General features: G+C 51.4%; 1 protein-coding gene across 4 annotated transcripts; it reads left to right on the forward strand.

Moving 5' to 3' along the window:
• The first annotated feature begins 2,318 nt into the window (after positions 1–2,318).
• On the forward strand, positions 2,319–7,955 carry DDX20 (DEAD-box helicase 20). 4 transcript variants are annotated; one of them, XM_050984999.1, is made up of 13 exons: positions 2,319–2,511; positions 2,584–2,678; positions 2,857–3,025; positions 3,339–3,453; positions 3,534–3,676; positions 4,157–4,295; positions 4,553–4,611; positions 4,956–5,038; positions 5,528–5,633; positions 5,990–6,091; positions 6,454–7,133; positions 7,224–7,266; positions 7,312–7,955. In XM_050984999.1, the coding sequence occupies exons 1-13, from the start codon at positions 2,328–2,330 to the stop codon at positions 7,767–7,769; spliced, it is 2,376 nt and encodes a 791-aa protein (XP_050840956.1). In that variant the 5' UTR covers positions 2,319–2,327; the 3' UTR covers positions 7,770–7,955. The 4 variants fall into 4 exon arrangements, with proteins under 4 accessions (XP_050840956.1, XP_050840954.1, XP_050840955.1 ...); XM_050984997.1 differs by having other exon boundaries at positions 6,454–7,266; XM_050984998.1 differs by having other exon boundaries at positions 7,224–7,955.
• Positions 7,956–13,858: the final 5,903 nt, after the last annotated feature.

Raw genomic sequence — 13,858 nt, forward strand, 5'->3', positions numbered from 1 at the left:
ATTAAGTATTTCAAAGAGTCACAACAAGAATTTAAGTGTTGGAAATGAAGAGTGGATTTATGAGAAAAGGAGGAGATGGATAAATTTGAGGGAAGTATTTAGTACAAGTCCTAAGTCCTGGTAATGCAGGTGTTAGGCTGAAATACTCTGAAATAGTGTGAAATAGTGTGAAATAGTGTGAAATAGTGACCACCTGACCTGGAGCATCAGCAGCATCACTCAGAGGACTCTTAGAACATCACTTACCTAAGGCTGACACACTGATATACAGATTCAGGGGAAAATGGGCCCAGCATGGAATTAAACCAAATATGTGATGTGCACTTTCTGGCAGGGACAAAAATGTGGTGAGCACTTTCCTGGAGGGATAAAACATGCTCTCAGTGTATATGGGAGGAAGAATTTTCCCTAGCAGGGCTTTCCTACATCCTAAAACCTCACGGATTTTTATGACCCCAAGCTAGGGAGTTTATATCCCTTCAAAAGAACCTGTTATTTTAGTAATGCTCCAGCTCTGAAGGATGTCTCATCTGCTTCTTTTACTAACCTAGGACCTATTCTGCCTGCAGAGTATTCAGATTCAATGTCAAGCTTTCCAAAGGCTGCTCTGAGCAGGAATTCTTCCTTTGGCTCTTACTGCAAGCAGAAGCACAGCCTGCCAGGGCAAAGCTGCAGATTCCTCTTGGCAGGGCTGACATGTGAAGGTCAGCAACGGGAACTCAGCACTCCAGAGTCACTGAGGTAAAGCAAGGCTGAAGGGAGGAGATTCCTGTTTGGGCTGTGACTCACAGCACTCACAGCAAAGCGAGGAGCAGCAGCAGGTAAGATTCACTACGGGATGAGGGTTAAAACAAAACCCTCCACGGGATGGACTGACAGAGCTGCAGGAGCCTGAATGTGACACAGCCCCTCAGTCAGGGCCAAAACCAGCGGGAGAGGGACAACAAACCTGCCAAGGGTGTCTCACACACAGGGACACGGTGTGGAGTGCCTGCAGTGAAGGGCTGAAGGAAAATGAAATGACAAACAGCAGCATCGTTGTGAAGGACCGTGCAGTGTCTGAGTGTCTCATTCACGCACCACAGAGAAGAATGTCTGTCCCCAGATCACCGTGGCTGTCTGGCAGCCTGCATGAAACCTTGGGAGGAAAGGAATAAGTGAGAGAAACAGAGAGGGAGCAGTTCCTGCGATGGCTCTTGGGGGCTGTTTTGTCACCTCCTCGCTGCCCTTCCCCCCTGGGAACAGTCCCTCCTCACTGCTCTTTCTTGTCTGTTCAAATCACATCAATTTAAAAGGGTTATGAAAGGCTCTATTTAATCAAATGTTTGTTATGTCCAGGTGTCTTTGTCTGTCTCCTTTCCCAGATTTATCCAGAGACAATTATCTCATGTTGGAGACTCTTTCCCCTTGAGGACCAATGAGAATATCCACTTAAAAATTAGAAAATGATTGGAACAGCAGCATGTTTGTAGCTCCTGTTACCTGTGCTCTGGGGCACAGCCCCAGCCAGCTGGTGTGCTCTCCAAACTGGAACTGCTCTTTGTCCTGCAGGGTTAATGTTTGCTACTCAGATATTCACAGGAAAATATCATCACAATAAAACATAACTAAATAGAATCTGACAGACTTTTCTCCCCCATCAGGAATATAGACAAGAGGAATTTCAAAGGCGTGACCAAGCCTGTGATACAGCAAAGCCATTAAAATTCATTTTGGCCGCCCGGCCCTGTAAGAAGAATGGCACAGTGTATGTGCTTGTACAGTAGAAGCCACTGTGGAGATTTTCCAAATCCCCTTGCAATGAATGCAAGCTGCACGGCCAGAGCCTCTGAGGCGCTACCATAAAAGCTGATATTCATAAACCCACTCACGATTTCAAATAAGTGGCCTACAGAGGGGAGTAAGTAATGCACACACAGATTAACACATTTGCCCTTTGCTGAGTGAATACTGTGCTGTTGATTTTTGGTAGGAATTCTTTGTAGGCTCCTAAGCCGTGTGTTCTGTGGGCTGCGTGCTCTGCTCGGGGATGGGCACGGCCCCAGAGCAGCCGGCGCTCAGGGCACGTTCGGACAGCGCTCCCAGGCACAGAGTGGGGTTTGGGGCGTCTATGCAGGGCCAGGAGCTGCACTCAGCGGCGATTTGGGGGCTCTTCCTCGGCTGTACCGAGCTCGCCGGGCCCGGCCCGCCCGAACCGTGCCCGCTCCGTGCCCGCCCGCCCTGAGGCTGAGCCGCCGCCATGTTCCCTGCACGGCGCCCCCTGGCGGCGCTCGCCCGGCACGGGATTACGGCACCTCTCGCGAGACTTCCCCGCCCGCCCCGCCAAGATGGCGGCGCCCATGGAGGCGGCGGGCAGGTTCCGTACCCGGGATGTGCTGCTGCCCGGCGGCCCCTCCGACTTCGGCTCTCTCCTGCTGTCGCCGCCGGTGCTGGCGGGGCTGGAGGCGGCCGGCTTCCATCGGCCCTCGCCGGTGCAGCTGAAGGCCATCCCGCTGGGGCGCTGCGGGCTGGGTGAGCGGGGGGCCGGGCGCGGGCCGGGGCTGCTCCCGGGGCTGCCCTGACCGCCGTGGCCGCTCTTTGCAGATCTCATCGTGCAGGCCAAGTCTGGCACCGGCAAGACCTGCGTGTTCGCCACCGTCGCCCTGGACGCCGTGCTGCTGGAGAGCCCCGCCACGCAGGTGAGCCGGCCCGGAGAGGGAACCGCTCCTTCGAGCATACGGCACCGAGGGCCGGGAGACACCGCGCTTTGTTTAAATCGCCGCCGTTTGTCTAAACCACCGCGGTTTGTCCAAATCACCGCGCTCTCAGCGCCATCCTGCGGCTTTGAGCCTCCCGTTTAACCCTTGCCCCGCACAGATCCTGATCCTGGCTCCCACGAGAGAGATCGCTGTGCAGATCCACGCCGTGATCACGACCATTGGCATAAAAATGGAAGGCTTGGAATGCCACGTGTTCATTGGGGGCACTCCTCTGAGCCAGGACAGAAGCAGGCTGAAGAAGTGCCACATCGCTGTGGGCTCCCCAGGTAGGAGCTGCTTTCTGTGCTCTGGGTCCCTGTGACCCTGCACGGTTCAGTCGCCGGCCCTGGGGGCACTGGGTCGGCTGTTGCATTAATGGGGTACAGCCTCAGAGGCAGTTCAAGAATACTTTAAAAGTTCATTGTTAGAGAGTTCGGGGTGATGTTTTCAGAGCTGTTTTTGCTGTTCCCCCTGCAGGGCTGTGCTTGTTGTCATTAGTGGGGCACAGCCTCAGAGGCAGTTCAAGAATACTTTAAAAGTTCATTGTTAGAGAGTTCGGGGTGATGTTTTCAGAGCTGTTGGTGCTGTCCCCCCCTGCAGGGCGGATCAAGCAGCTGATCGAGCTGGACTACCTGAGCACGGCCAGCGTGCGGCTCCTGGTGCTGGACGAGGCAGACAAGCTGCTGGAGGAGGGCAGCTTCCAGGAGCAGGTCAAGTAAGGCCGAGCCCTCCCCTGGTGGCTGTGTGCTCACATCGGGTGCCCTCTGTGAGTAACTGCCCTGTTGTGTCTCCCAGCTGGATCTACTCCTCCCTGCCCGTCAATAAGCAGGTGCTGGCAGTCTCAGCCACCTACCCCGAGTCCTTGGCTGCTGCTCTCACCAGGTACATGAGGGAGCCCACGTTTGTCAGGCTGAACCCCACGGACCCAGCCCTTCTTGGTAAGCACATAAGGGCAGTGACAGTGGCACAGTTAGCAATAGGTGAGGAGGAGGGCACTAAGCCAAAACGTGTGCCTTTAGAATGCATGATTTTTCATAATTTCTATGAATTTATGGATGATAATAATTCATAATTTCTGTGAAGTTTTCTAGGAATTTCCCTATCTAAGTTACTCAGTTGATGAATATTGCTTCCCAGTGTTGATGTAGTGAATCTTGAAGTGGAATGAGAAGGCCTTTAAAGGCCTTTCCAACCCAAACCAGTCTGTAATTCTGTATTTTTAAAATACCAGTGATAAATGGAGCTCTCTGCTTTTTCTATCCATTCAAAAAATCTCAGCCTTTTAAGAAAAACTTCTCCTGGAGGCTCTCATGTGTGTCTGTTTGCAGTTTCCCTTCAGCTGCAGTATCACATGTTTTCAGAGCTCTGTGCATGTTTTTATGGCAGCCCCTAATCTGTTGTTTTGGTTTCCTGCTCAGGGCTGAAGCAGTACTACAAAATCGTGAATTCCCATCCCCTCCCACACAAAACCTTTGAGGAAAAAACCCAGCACCTGCAGGAGTTGTTCAGCAAGATTCCTTTCAACCAAGCCTTGGTCTTCTCAAACTTGCACAGCAGGTACTTTGCAATAACAGCTGGCCAAAGCTTGTTTGAGGGCAGTGCTGGTGATGTCCAGCCATGGATACTTCATGGGAGCTGTGAGGTCTCGGGGCAGTCTGCAAACCTCAGCTCTGACATGCAGCCTGAGAATGCAGTGGGAGATACTGAACACACCAGAATGCAGGCCCTGGCTGTAGAGAATAACCTAAGGACTGGCAGGTGTTGTTAGGCCTGGTTTTATTTCCAGTTTTCAGTGTGTCTGTGTGTTCCCTCAGGGCTCAGCATCTGGCTGAAATACTGACATCCAGGGGCTTCCCTGCTGAGTGCATTTCAGGTAAATCTATTCACAGTTTTCTGCTTCCACTGAAATTGTGCATAAATGTGACCTAAAGTAGGAAAATATATCTTAAATCTTGCCCTGCGGGGCCTCTAGTTAAATGGCTGAGAATAGCATTTGAATCTTCGTTGGTCTTTTAAGACTCAATCTACAAGGAAGAGAATTATTTTTGTGATGAGTGACCTGAGTTTTCCAGTTTTGTTTGTTCCTTCTTCACTCATTTGGGGCTGATGTTTGAGGAAGTTTCTGACTTATTTCTGATGATACAAAGCAGCGTTTTCTAGAATGTGAGGGGCATAAAGATGAAGAATGGAACCTGCTTCTAATTTTTATCTTCCTAGGCAACATGAATCAAAATCAGCGACTTGATGCCATGGCTAAATTAAAGCAATTCCACTGCAGAGTTCTGATTTCCACAGACTTGGTGAGCCTTTACTGCTTTCAAACAAGCTTCTTACAGATTCTATTTCAAATTTATTAACTGCTCTGCAAATTTTACAGCATGCAGGAGTATTGCACATAAAGTTACTTCAGAGGATTTGATTTGGCTTGGAATTGGAGAGAACATAAATGTGCTGATCAGGCACCATGGGCTGTGACTTATTGTCACAGTGCAGTTTAGAAACCGCCCCCATTCCTCATCTGCCCCCCACGGCAGGGGCTGGAATGAGGGGATACTTTAGGGCCCGTCCAACCCAACCCATTGTGTGATCTGGCTCAGAAATAGTTGTCAATTTATCTGTTGCTCTGCAGCTAAAAGCTGCAGGAGGGGCAGCGTGCTGTGAGTGCCAGACGTGTTGGACATGACCCCACTGTGCTCCCTTCCGGCCTCCCGGGGGTTCTGGGCTCACTTCAAAAGCTCTGGGGAGTTACTCAGCTCTCACTGCCCTTTTCTCCTCCTCCCTTCCTGCAGACATCTCGTGGAATTGATGCTGAGAAGGTGAACCTGGTCATCAACCTGGACGTGCCTCTGGACTGGGAGACCTACATGCACCGCATCGGCCGCGCCGGGCGCTTCGGTGGGACAGCCCTGCTGGGCTGGGCTGGGCTGGGCTCTGCTGGGCTGGGCTGGGCTCTGCTGGGCTCTGCTGGGCTGGGCTGGGCTGGGCTGGGCTCTGCTGGGCTGGGCTCTGCTGGGCTGGGCTCTGCTGGGCTCTGCTGGGCTGGGCTGGGCTGGGCTCTGCTGGGCTCTGCTGGGCTGGGCTGGGCTCTGCTGGGCTGGGCTGGGCTGGGCTGGGCTGGGAGACCTACGTGCACCACATCAGCCGTGCCGGGCGCTTCGATGGGCCAGCCCTGCTGGGCCTGACTCTGCTGGGCCTGACCCTGCTGGGCCTGACCCTGCTGGGCCTGCAATTAACTCTGCTCTGTCCCACAGGCACCTTGGGGCTGGCTGTGACCTACTGCTGCCGTGGGGAGGAGGAGAACACCATGATGAAAATTGCTCAGAAGTGCAACCTGCAGCTTCTTCCTCTGCCAGGTGGGCTCTGTGCTGGGGATGCAGCTGGGCTTGCTGGGTTCCTGTTGGTCAGAGCTTCAGACAAGCCCAGGGGGTTGGTGTGTGGCTCCTCTGCTGGGGCTGCTTTGCTTTTAGCCCACCTTCTTCACACTCAGCTCCTGACAAGGACTGGAGTGTTGTTTGTCTTGAGCAGCCTTTGGTGCCTCCCATGAAGGAAATGTTGTGGCTCTTTAAACTCTTCTGAGAATTGAAGGGGTTGGTTTGTGGCCCTCACTTGATGGATGTCTGACATGCAGCTTTGAGAAGCTTCTCTTGGGTAATCGTGTCAGCTCCAGAGGGAAGGATGCTCTTGACTGAGTGGTGCTTGTTTCTCTTCTGTGCAGAGCCAATCCCCCCTGGAATGATGGAGCAGTTTGAGGATGGGCAGGTGGAAGTTAAACCTGCAATACCCACGGGACCTGTGGTGAACTGTGACACTGTGTGTCCTAAACCAGAGCAGCCAGTGCTGCAGCCTGTCCAGAATGGCTTTCCAGACATACCTCAGCCTCCCTCTAATCTTCCAAGGGATAATTCTTCTGTGGAAAGGCCAAAAAAGACTCCGAAGCCAAAAAAGATTAAAAAGTGCACAAATCCTGCAAATGTAGAGAAAAATAGAACCCCCCAAACTTCCAGCTGTCACACAGAACAGAGGAACCAAGTCAAATCCATCTCCAGGAGGGATGCACAGCACAGCACTCAGGCTCCAGATGAGGAGGCCTTAAAAAAAAATCTTCCCAAAATTCCATGCTTGTCTTCTTTCAAAACCCAACTCACCAATCCCTGGAGCTTCTCAGATTTTGTTGAAGATTATGATTATTTCATTAAAGAAGGGTCTGAGAGAGAGGTGGAGATTTTAAGAAGTTACTCAGGCCCAGGAGAGCAGCGTGGGCTGCCCAGAAATGGGGACGTGGAGTGGGAAGAGATGGAACATCACCCAGAGACAGCAGCAGAGGAGGTGTCTGCTGACAGCGATGGCTCAGAGAGCTCCAGGGGTTCCTTCAGCAGGGCCAATACAGGCTCAGAGAGCTCCAGGGGTTCCTTTATCAGCAGGGCCAATGATGGCTCAGTCAGCTCCAGGGGTTCCTTTATCAGCAGGGCCAATGATGGCTCAGTCAGCTCCAGGGGTTCCTTTATCAGCAGGGCCAATAAAGGCTCAGGCAGCTCCAGGGGTTCTTTTATCAGCAGGGCCAATGATGGCTCAGAGAGCTCCAGGGGTTCCTTTAACAGCAGGGCCAACAACTCCTGCTCTGAGGCCTTTTCAGACACACAGGAGCCAAGCCCTGTGTCCCCAGCACGCCGGGGGCCCCCAGGTTTCTGTCCCACACCGGAGAAGCCTTGGGAGCCATCCCATGGCCCCAGGAAGAAGGAAGTGACAAAGAAAGTCCCAAAACAAAATGCTAAAGCCAGGAAAAGCCACGGGCATCAATTCTGCAGTCCTGCCACGAGCAGAGCTGAAGAGGAGCAGAGCTGCAGCTCCTGGGGTGATGCTGCCCACGAGGGCTGGAGCTCTGAGCACTACTGGAGATGTTACTACCAGGCCTGGCAGAGCTACTGCTCAGCAGTGTCCCACTACAGCAGGAGCTACTGGCACCTGAGCTGCCTCAGTGCCTACCACACCAACTCAGTCTATCTCCAGGAGCTGCTGAGAGATGGGGACTGATCTCTGATGCTGCTGGCTGGGACCAGGGCTGTGACAGCAGGGCTGCTCTGAAGGACACTGACAAGAGACAGATGTTGTTTGAGATGGAGAAAATGGTGTCATTTTATAAGCAGCTGTGTCTGGTGAGTGTTTTACACAGGTCCAGTGATGGTGTTACAGTTTGTTAATAAAAGGAAAAGAAAGACAGCTGGATGCTCAGTTGGAATCCTTACAATCCCAAGTAGAAAAAGGATTATAAAAAGCAGCCATTCCCACTTAAGAAATGCCAGGAGAAAATACAGAACAATCCCAGCTGTATTTCATGGAATCCCAGAGTGGTTTGGGTAGGAAGGGACCTTAAAGTTCACCCTGTTCCAGCCCTGCCGTGGCAGGGACACCTCCCCTGCCCCAGGTGCTCCCAGCCCTGTCCAGCCTGGCCTTGGGCACTGCAGGGATCCAGGGGCACCCCAGCTGCTCTGGGCACCTGTGCCAGGGCCTGCCCTCCCTCCTGCCCCCTTGTCTCCCCTCTGGCTGTTGGGTGAAGCTGGATTCCCTGTGAGGCTCCTTGCTCTGTTCCAAGTGGGTGATCATCCCCTTTTCCCTGACTCTCTTGGTAAACACCAGGCACTGATTATATCCCAGTCAAGTGGCAGAGTGAAAGGAGCATCTCAATGCCTGTATTGCTAAATTAAATCCAGTTAATTAACACTGTATAAATAACATTTCTATAGCAAGGTGTGCAGGCTGTGTGGTGGAGGATTTAATTATGTAGAAAAGGTGCAGCAGTCATAATTGGTCTGTCCCTCTGGGTGCAACAGTATCAGACTTCCCACACTTACAGGAATGCTTTAATTAGGAATGGAATTACCCATTAGTGCTAAAACTAATTGATATTTCCTGTTTGGCTTGTACAGAGCTGTCCTGGGGCAGGAAAAGATGGGAGTGCTGGCTGGCTCGGGGGGCTGACCCTGGGCTGCCACTGCCATAGTTTTGGAAGTTTTTGTTTCTGTGCTTTGCTCCTGCCTCACTCCCTCTGTGTCACAAATGACTCCAGGGAAGGGGTTACCCTTTGTCTGCATAGCTGGAAAAGGCCAAGACAGCACGATTGTGTTTCCAAGATGAATTTTTGCAACTTGTAACATTCACAGAGGGGACACTGTAAGGGATGCACTTCAGTACCTGCAGTATTGCTGTCCTGTGACATCTCACTGGTTTCCTTAATGATTGCTTAGGGAAGAATTAATTAGCATTAAATGCAACTCCAGTGGCCCAGGACAACACCCAGAGTTCTCCAGGAAAGGCTCCCAGGAGGTTTTGAGAAGAAATGACAGCATGCTGTTGGTATTTGTGGCACATACTCTGTTTAATCCGGATTGGATACATCAGGTACAGCAGTGGCACAAGACTCAATACTGTAAATGATATACAAGTTTCAACATATGCACTACAATTCCAAAAGAAGACAACAGGAAACTTGGTTCTTCTAGCAAGTTGTTCTCAAGTGAAGCTACCTGCAGTTGTGTCCAGTACATCTCGGATCTGTCCTCTGACGTTTGTAAAGCAAAGCCCATTTAGAGTACGAAAATAGAAAAGAATCAGGTTGAGAGCTTCTCACAACATAGAACTCCTGAAGAAAACACCATTGCATTGGAATGCCAAACTGGTTTATCAAAAATAGACCATCAGACCGTTTTAGAGACTGGGCTGGTCCAAGGAGCCCCTGGAGCTCCCAGTGGTGTTGAGGAGTGGGGAGGAGCGTGGGGTGTGGTGGGGACCTTCCCCAGCTGAGGCTCTGGAGCAGCACTGGTTTAACCCAGGGAGGGGAGGGACACACGGACACACACAGAGGAACAGACCTGACTGGGGACAGGAGGAGGGACTTTCACAAGCTCTCTGTCACCTGCTCTGTGTTCCACCTGAAGCGTTTCTGGCACAGGTTCTGCTCCCTGAGCAGGAGCAGCAGCTCTGGCTCTGTCTCCAGAATTCCTGTGGCATTTTGGGGTGTCAGGAACTGAGCTCCACTCCGTGCACGAGGAGGTGCTCCTTGCTCTGCAGGATTGCCAGAGAGGTGAAATGACTTCTTCGAGGTCACTTAGGGATTGCTCAGGAGCTCAGGAGCAGAGCCCAGGTGCTGATGCTCAGCTCCTGATGCTCACTGCCTTCCCTCTGCTCTGACACTTTCAGAAAATCACCATGGACAGCGTTTTTGGCAAATACAAACCTAAAAACTTGGGCTCTAAACCCGTGGATCTACTGCAGTTGGCTCCAAGTGTGGGAGAAAAACAACTGTTCTAAAACAAAATATTGAGATGGACTGGAGGGGTGAGTGATGTGGGAAAGGTCCTTTATTCACCCAGCTTTAAAAGCAGAATTAAGTTTGTGGTTCAAAGCTCCTGATGTTCACCAGCTGACTGTAACTCTGCCTTAGTCCAACAGGTTAAAATATTACAAAGTCCAAGGGATGTTGCAACACATTAATTAAATGTGATTTTTAATTTCCTGGGTTTTCTTTACAATTATGAAAGATGCAATGTTTGCAACCTCTTTACTTAAAAAATCAACTCTGAAGGAAATTTGCATTCTTCTGCTGGTATTAATCTGATTTTCATGCACACACCTTGAGCTGTCCAGGCTGAAATGACAAATGCTGGGTTACAGTACAGGAGTATTAGGAAAAGGTTTAGGTTAAACAAGTGGCATTGATTACATTTGGTCTTTCTGGCCAATTAAAGAAATATGTATTTTGGATTATCTGTGAGGTTCATTCTGCACTAAAGCCATGTGTGTTACTTGGGTTGTCCTCTTAAGGAAACTGAAAGGAAAAGGAGTGACAGTATTTTTAATCATTTGCTGCCAGCTGGGTGTGAATCCTGTGAGCAGCTCAATGCCAGGTGAGAAGAGAGGAAATCTATTGATAGCATGGGCTGAAAATTAGTGAAAATACTTTTCCTTTTCCAGAAAAACCTTTGGAAAGGAAATGCTCAGAAAAAGAAGTTGCTCCTTTGATATTTTTATATTGCTTTAGGAAAATCTGAAAAAATAATGCCCTTCCACTTGCTTTTTGTACAAAGAATCCATTTTTGCCTCTTTTAAAGGAGCTTCTCGAAAACTATAAAAAGTCGCAAGGAATGAGAGGAGGGGGAAGGAGCTGCAGTGCCAGCACAGCGCTGGTGGTGTTCTGGGGCTCACGGGGCTGTTCCAGAGCCTGCCCTGCTCCCGGTGCTGCTCCCGGTGCTGCCCCCGGTGCTGCCCCCGGTGCTGTCCCTGGTTCTGCTCCCGGTGCTGTCCCTGGTGCTGTCCCTGGTTCTGTCCCTGGTTCTGTCCCTGGTGCTGTCCCTGGTGCTGTCCCTGGTGCTGCTCCCGGTCCCTGCAGAGGGGCCCGGCTGGAGCAGCCCCTGCCCGGGGGCAGTGCCAGGTGCTGGGTTTTCTGGGGTCCCTGTCCTGTCCCTCCAGGAATGGATCCCTGCCCTGTCCCTGCAGGGTGGATCCCTGTCCCTGCAGGGGTGGATCCCTGTCCTTCCAGGGGTGGATCCCTGCCCTGTCCCTGCAGGGATGGATCCCTGTCCCTGCAGGGTGGATCCCTGTCCCTGCAGGGATGGATCCCTGTCCCTGCAGGGGTGGATCCCTGTCCTTCCAGGAATGGATCCCTGCCCTGTCCCTGCAGGGGTGGATCCCTGTCCCTGCAGGGGTGGATCCCTGTCCCTGCAGGGGTGGATCCCTGTCCTTCCAGGAATGGATCCCTGCCCTGTCCCTGCAGGGTGGATCCCTGTCCCTTCAGAGGTGGATCCCTGTCCTTCCAGGGGTGGATCCCTGCCCTGTCCCTGCAGGGATGGATCCCTGTCCCTGCAGGGATGGATCCCTGTCCTTCCAGGGGTAAATCCCCGTCCTTCCAGGGGTGGATGGATCCCTGCCCTGTCCCTGCAGGGGTGTATCCCTGTCCCTGCAGGGTGGATCCCTGTCCCTTCAGAGGTGGATCCCTGTCCTTCCAGGGTGGATCCCTGTCCCTGCAGGGGTGGGTCCCTGTCCCTGCAGGCCCCAGAGGTGCACAGTGCTCTCCTGGGGTAAACCCAGGTTTTCCACAAGGCAGCTCCAGATGCTTTCGGACGCTTTACTTGGGTGACTTCAGAGGATAAAGGGAGTTAATGCCTTCACTAAAAATACTTTCAGCCTGTTCCTCTAGGCTCAGAGTTCCTTAATTCTGTGTGTTTTTATCCCCTGAGAGCCTGTGCTGAGGAACTGACAGCGTGGGCAGCACCTGCTCTGTTCATGGCAGAGGCAAGGCCGTGGTTCCCAGCGAGGATTGCAATTCCTGTTTTATGGAAGAAAACAGAGGCCGTGGCCATCAGAGCACAGGCAGCCAGCCAGAAACTCCTGGAACCGGTTTTCCTCCTTCTTTCTAACCTCTTAAAATTGAGTGTTAAACTCCCTTTTCCAAAAGGTTTGCCTGACAGTGATTAAAAGCCCCAGCAGTGCTTAGGGCAGGGCTGCCACGAGGGCTATTTACAGGTGCAGAGGGGTGAAGTGCCTGGATCAGCACTCCACGCTGAATCAGGAATAAGAAAGGCAGCACCAAGAATCCTTGGGGAATCCCTGACTCTTTGTAATTTTTATTCCTGTCCCCTGTCAGCATGGGGCATTTCACCCTCACTCTGTGCCAGTGGAGATGAGGCTGCAAAGGTGGCAAGTGGTGGAGAGCAAGGCCTCTGATCTAGAAGGGCAGGGGTGCTCAGATGATGACAGTTAATGAAAATAAAGCAAAATGAAATTAAAACATTGAAAAAAGCCTCAGTAATGGTAAGATTAACTGCAGTATAACCTCCTACAGGAAGCAGCAAAAGGCAGAGCATTTTAATCTTTTAAAACAGGACTAAACATACTTTTGGGTAACATATCACAGCCCTGGAATAAATGACTGGAAGCTGGTGCAGCTGCTGGAGGCTCAGCCATAGCCCTGGGGTTCCTGGGATGTTGCAGGATTCTAAGGAGGGTTGGAAGGATTCTAACTGAGTTAATGCAGCAGCCATGGCTCAGGCACAGCAGGAGTGCTGCCAAAGCAGGGTGCAGCTCCTATGTGCAATCAGCATTAATTATCTATACATGTATGTGTCTGTCATTAGCTATATGTGTGTGTATATGTGCAGATAAATATTACACCGGGAGAGGTTATGACAGATGTTCAACAAAAACATCATTCCTCTGCTGAGCCAGCCTCAAACACTCTTTGAGCCCTTCCTTCCACTCTGAAGTTGGTGACATCCCTGCTCAGAAGGGGGCTGGGACCTTCCCCTGCTGCCCCGGGCTGCTGGGGACAGTGCTGGCCTTGGGAGGTTTGTGCACGAGCAGGGGCTCAGCCAGGCTGGGACAGGGAGGAGGGAGGGGATCTCCTCACTCTGCCCCCCTGGAAAGGGACCCCAGGAGGGCAGAGTGGCAGGAAAGAGGGACCAGCTGTGTTTCAGGCCGTGGATTTCCTTTAGGAATCCTTCCTGGGAAGGTGTCAGAGGAGGTGCCAGCACTGAGCACGGCTCAGGCCCCGGATCAGGTACCTGGGGTACCACACAGTGTTCTCAGTTTTTGGTTAGCTGTTAGTTCATGGTTGGACTTTTCCCAAACTAAGTGTAGAACTGTGAGTAGAAAATGCTGTCTGTACCACACCTTAGCAAATGTTCCCAAAGTCCAGCCCTGCTCCCCCTTCTCTGGCAGGTCCTGTGCTGGGCCTGGAGAGCTGAAATTGCTGACCTTGTCTATCCCCAAAATCAATGCAGCCCAGGAGCCATGGGTGGGACAACTGGAGCCCTCAGACTGTGAAAAAGCCAAACACCTCTCTGTCCATGCAAGATATTTGGCTCTGGGGTTAGTTATTATCAAGTATAAATCCAGACATTATTTGGCTACTATTTACAACGGGTTACACGTCCAGTGCTAGCAAAGGAATTTCTCTATAGGAACCAAAAGTAAAAAGTGAAATCATGGGCATACATTACAAGGAACCTCTGTTAGACTCAGGAACGCCCGATGCCGTTGAGTTCAGTGCTTTCATTCTTTGCCATTTGTGTGCACAGTATTAAAAAAGAATCCTACCTTTTTTTTTTCCTTTTTAAAAATACAGAACT

Source organism: Serinus canaria, chromosome 26, assembly GCF_022539315.1.
Source record: "Serinus canaria isolate serCan28SL12 chromosome 26, serCan2020, whole genome shotgun sequence".
Classification (NCBI taxonomy): Eukaryota; Metazoa; Chordata; class Aves; order Passeriformes; family Fringillidae; genus Serinus; species Serinus canaria.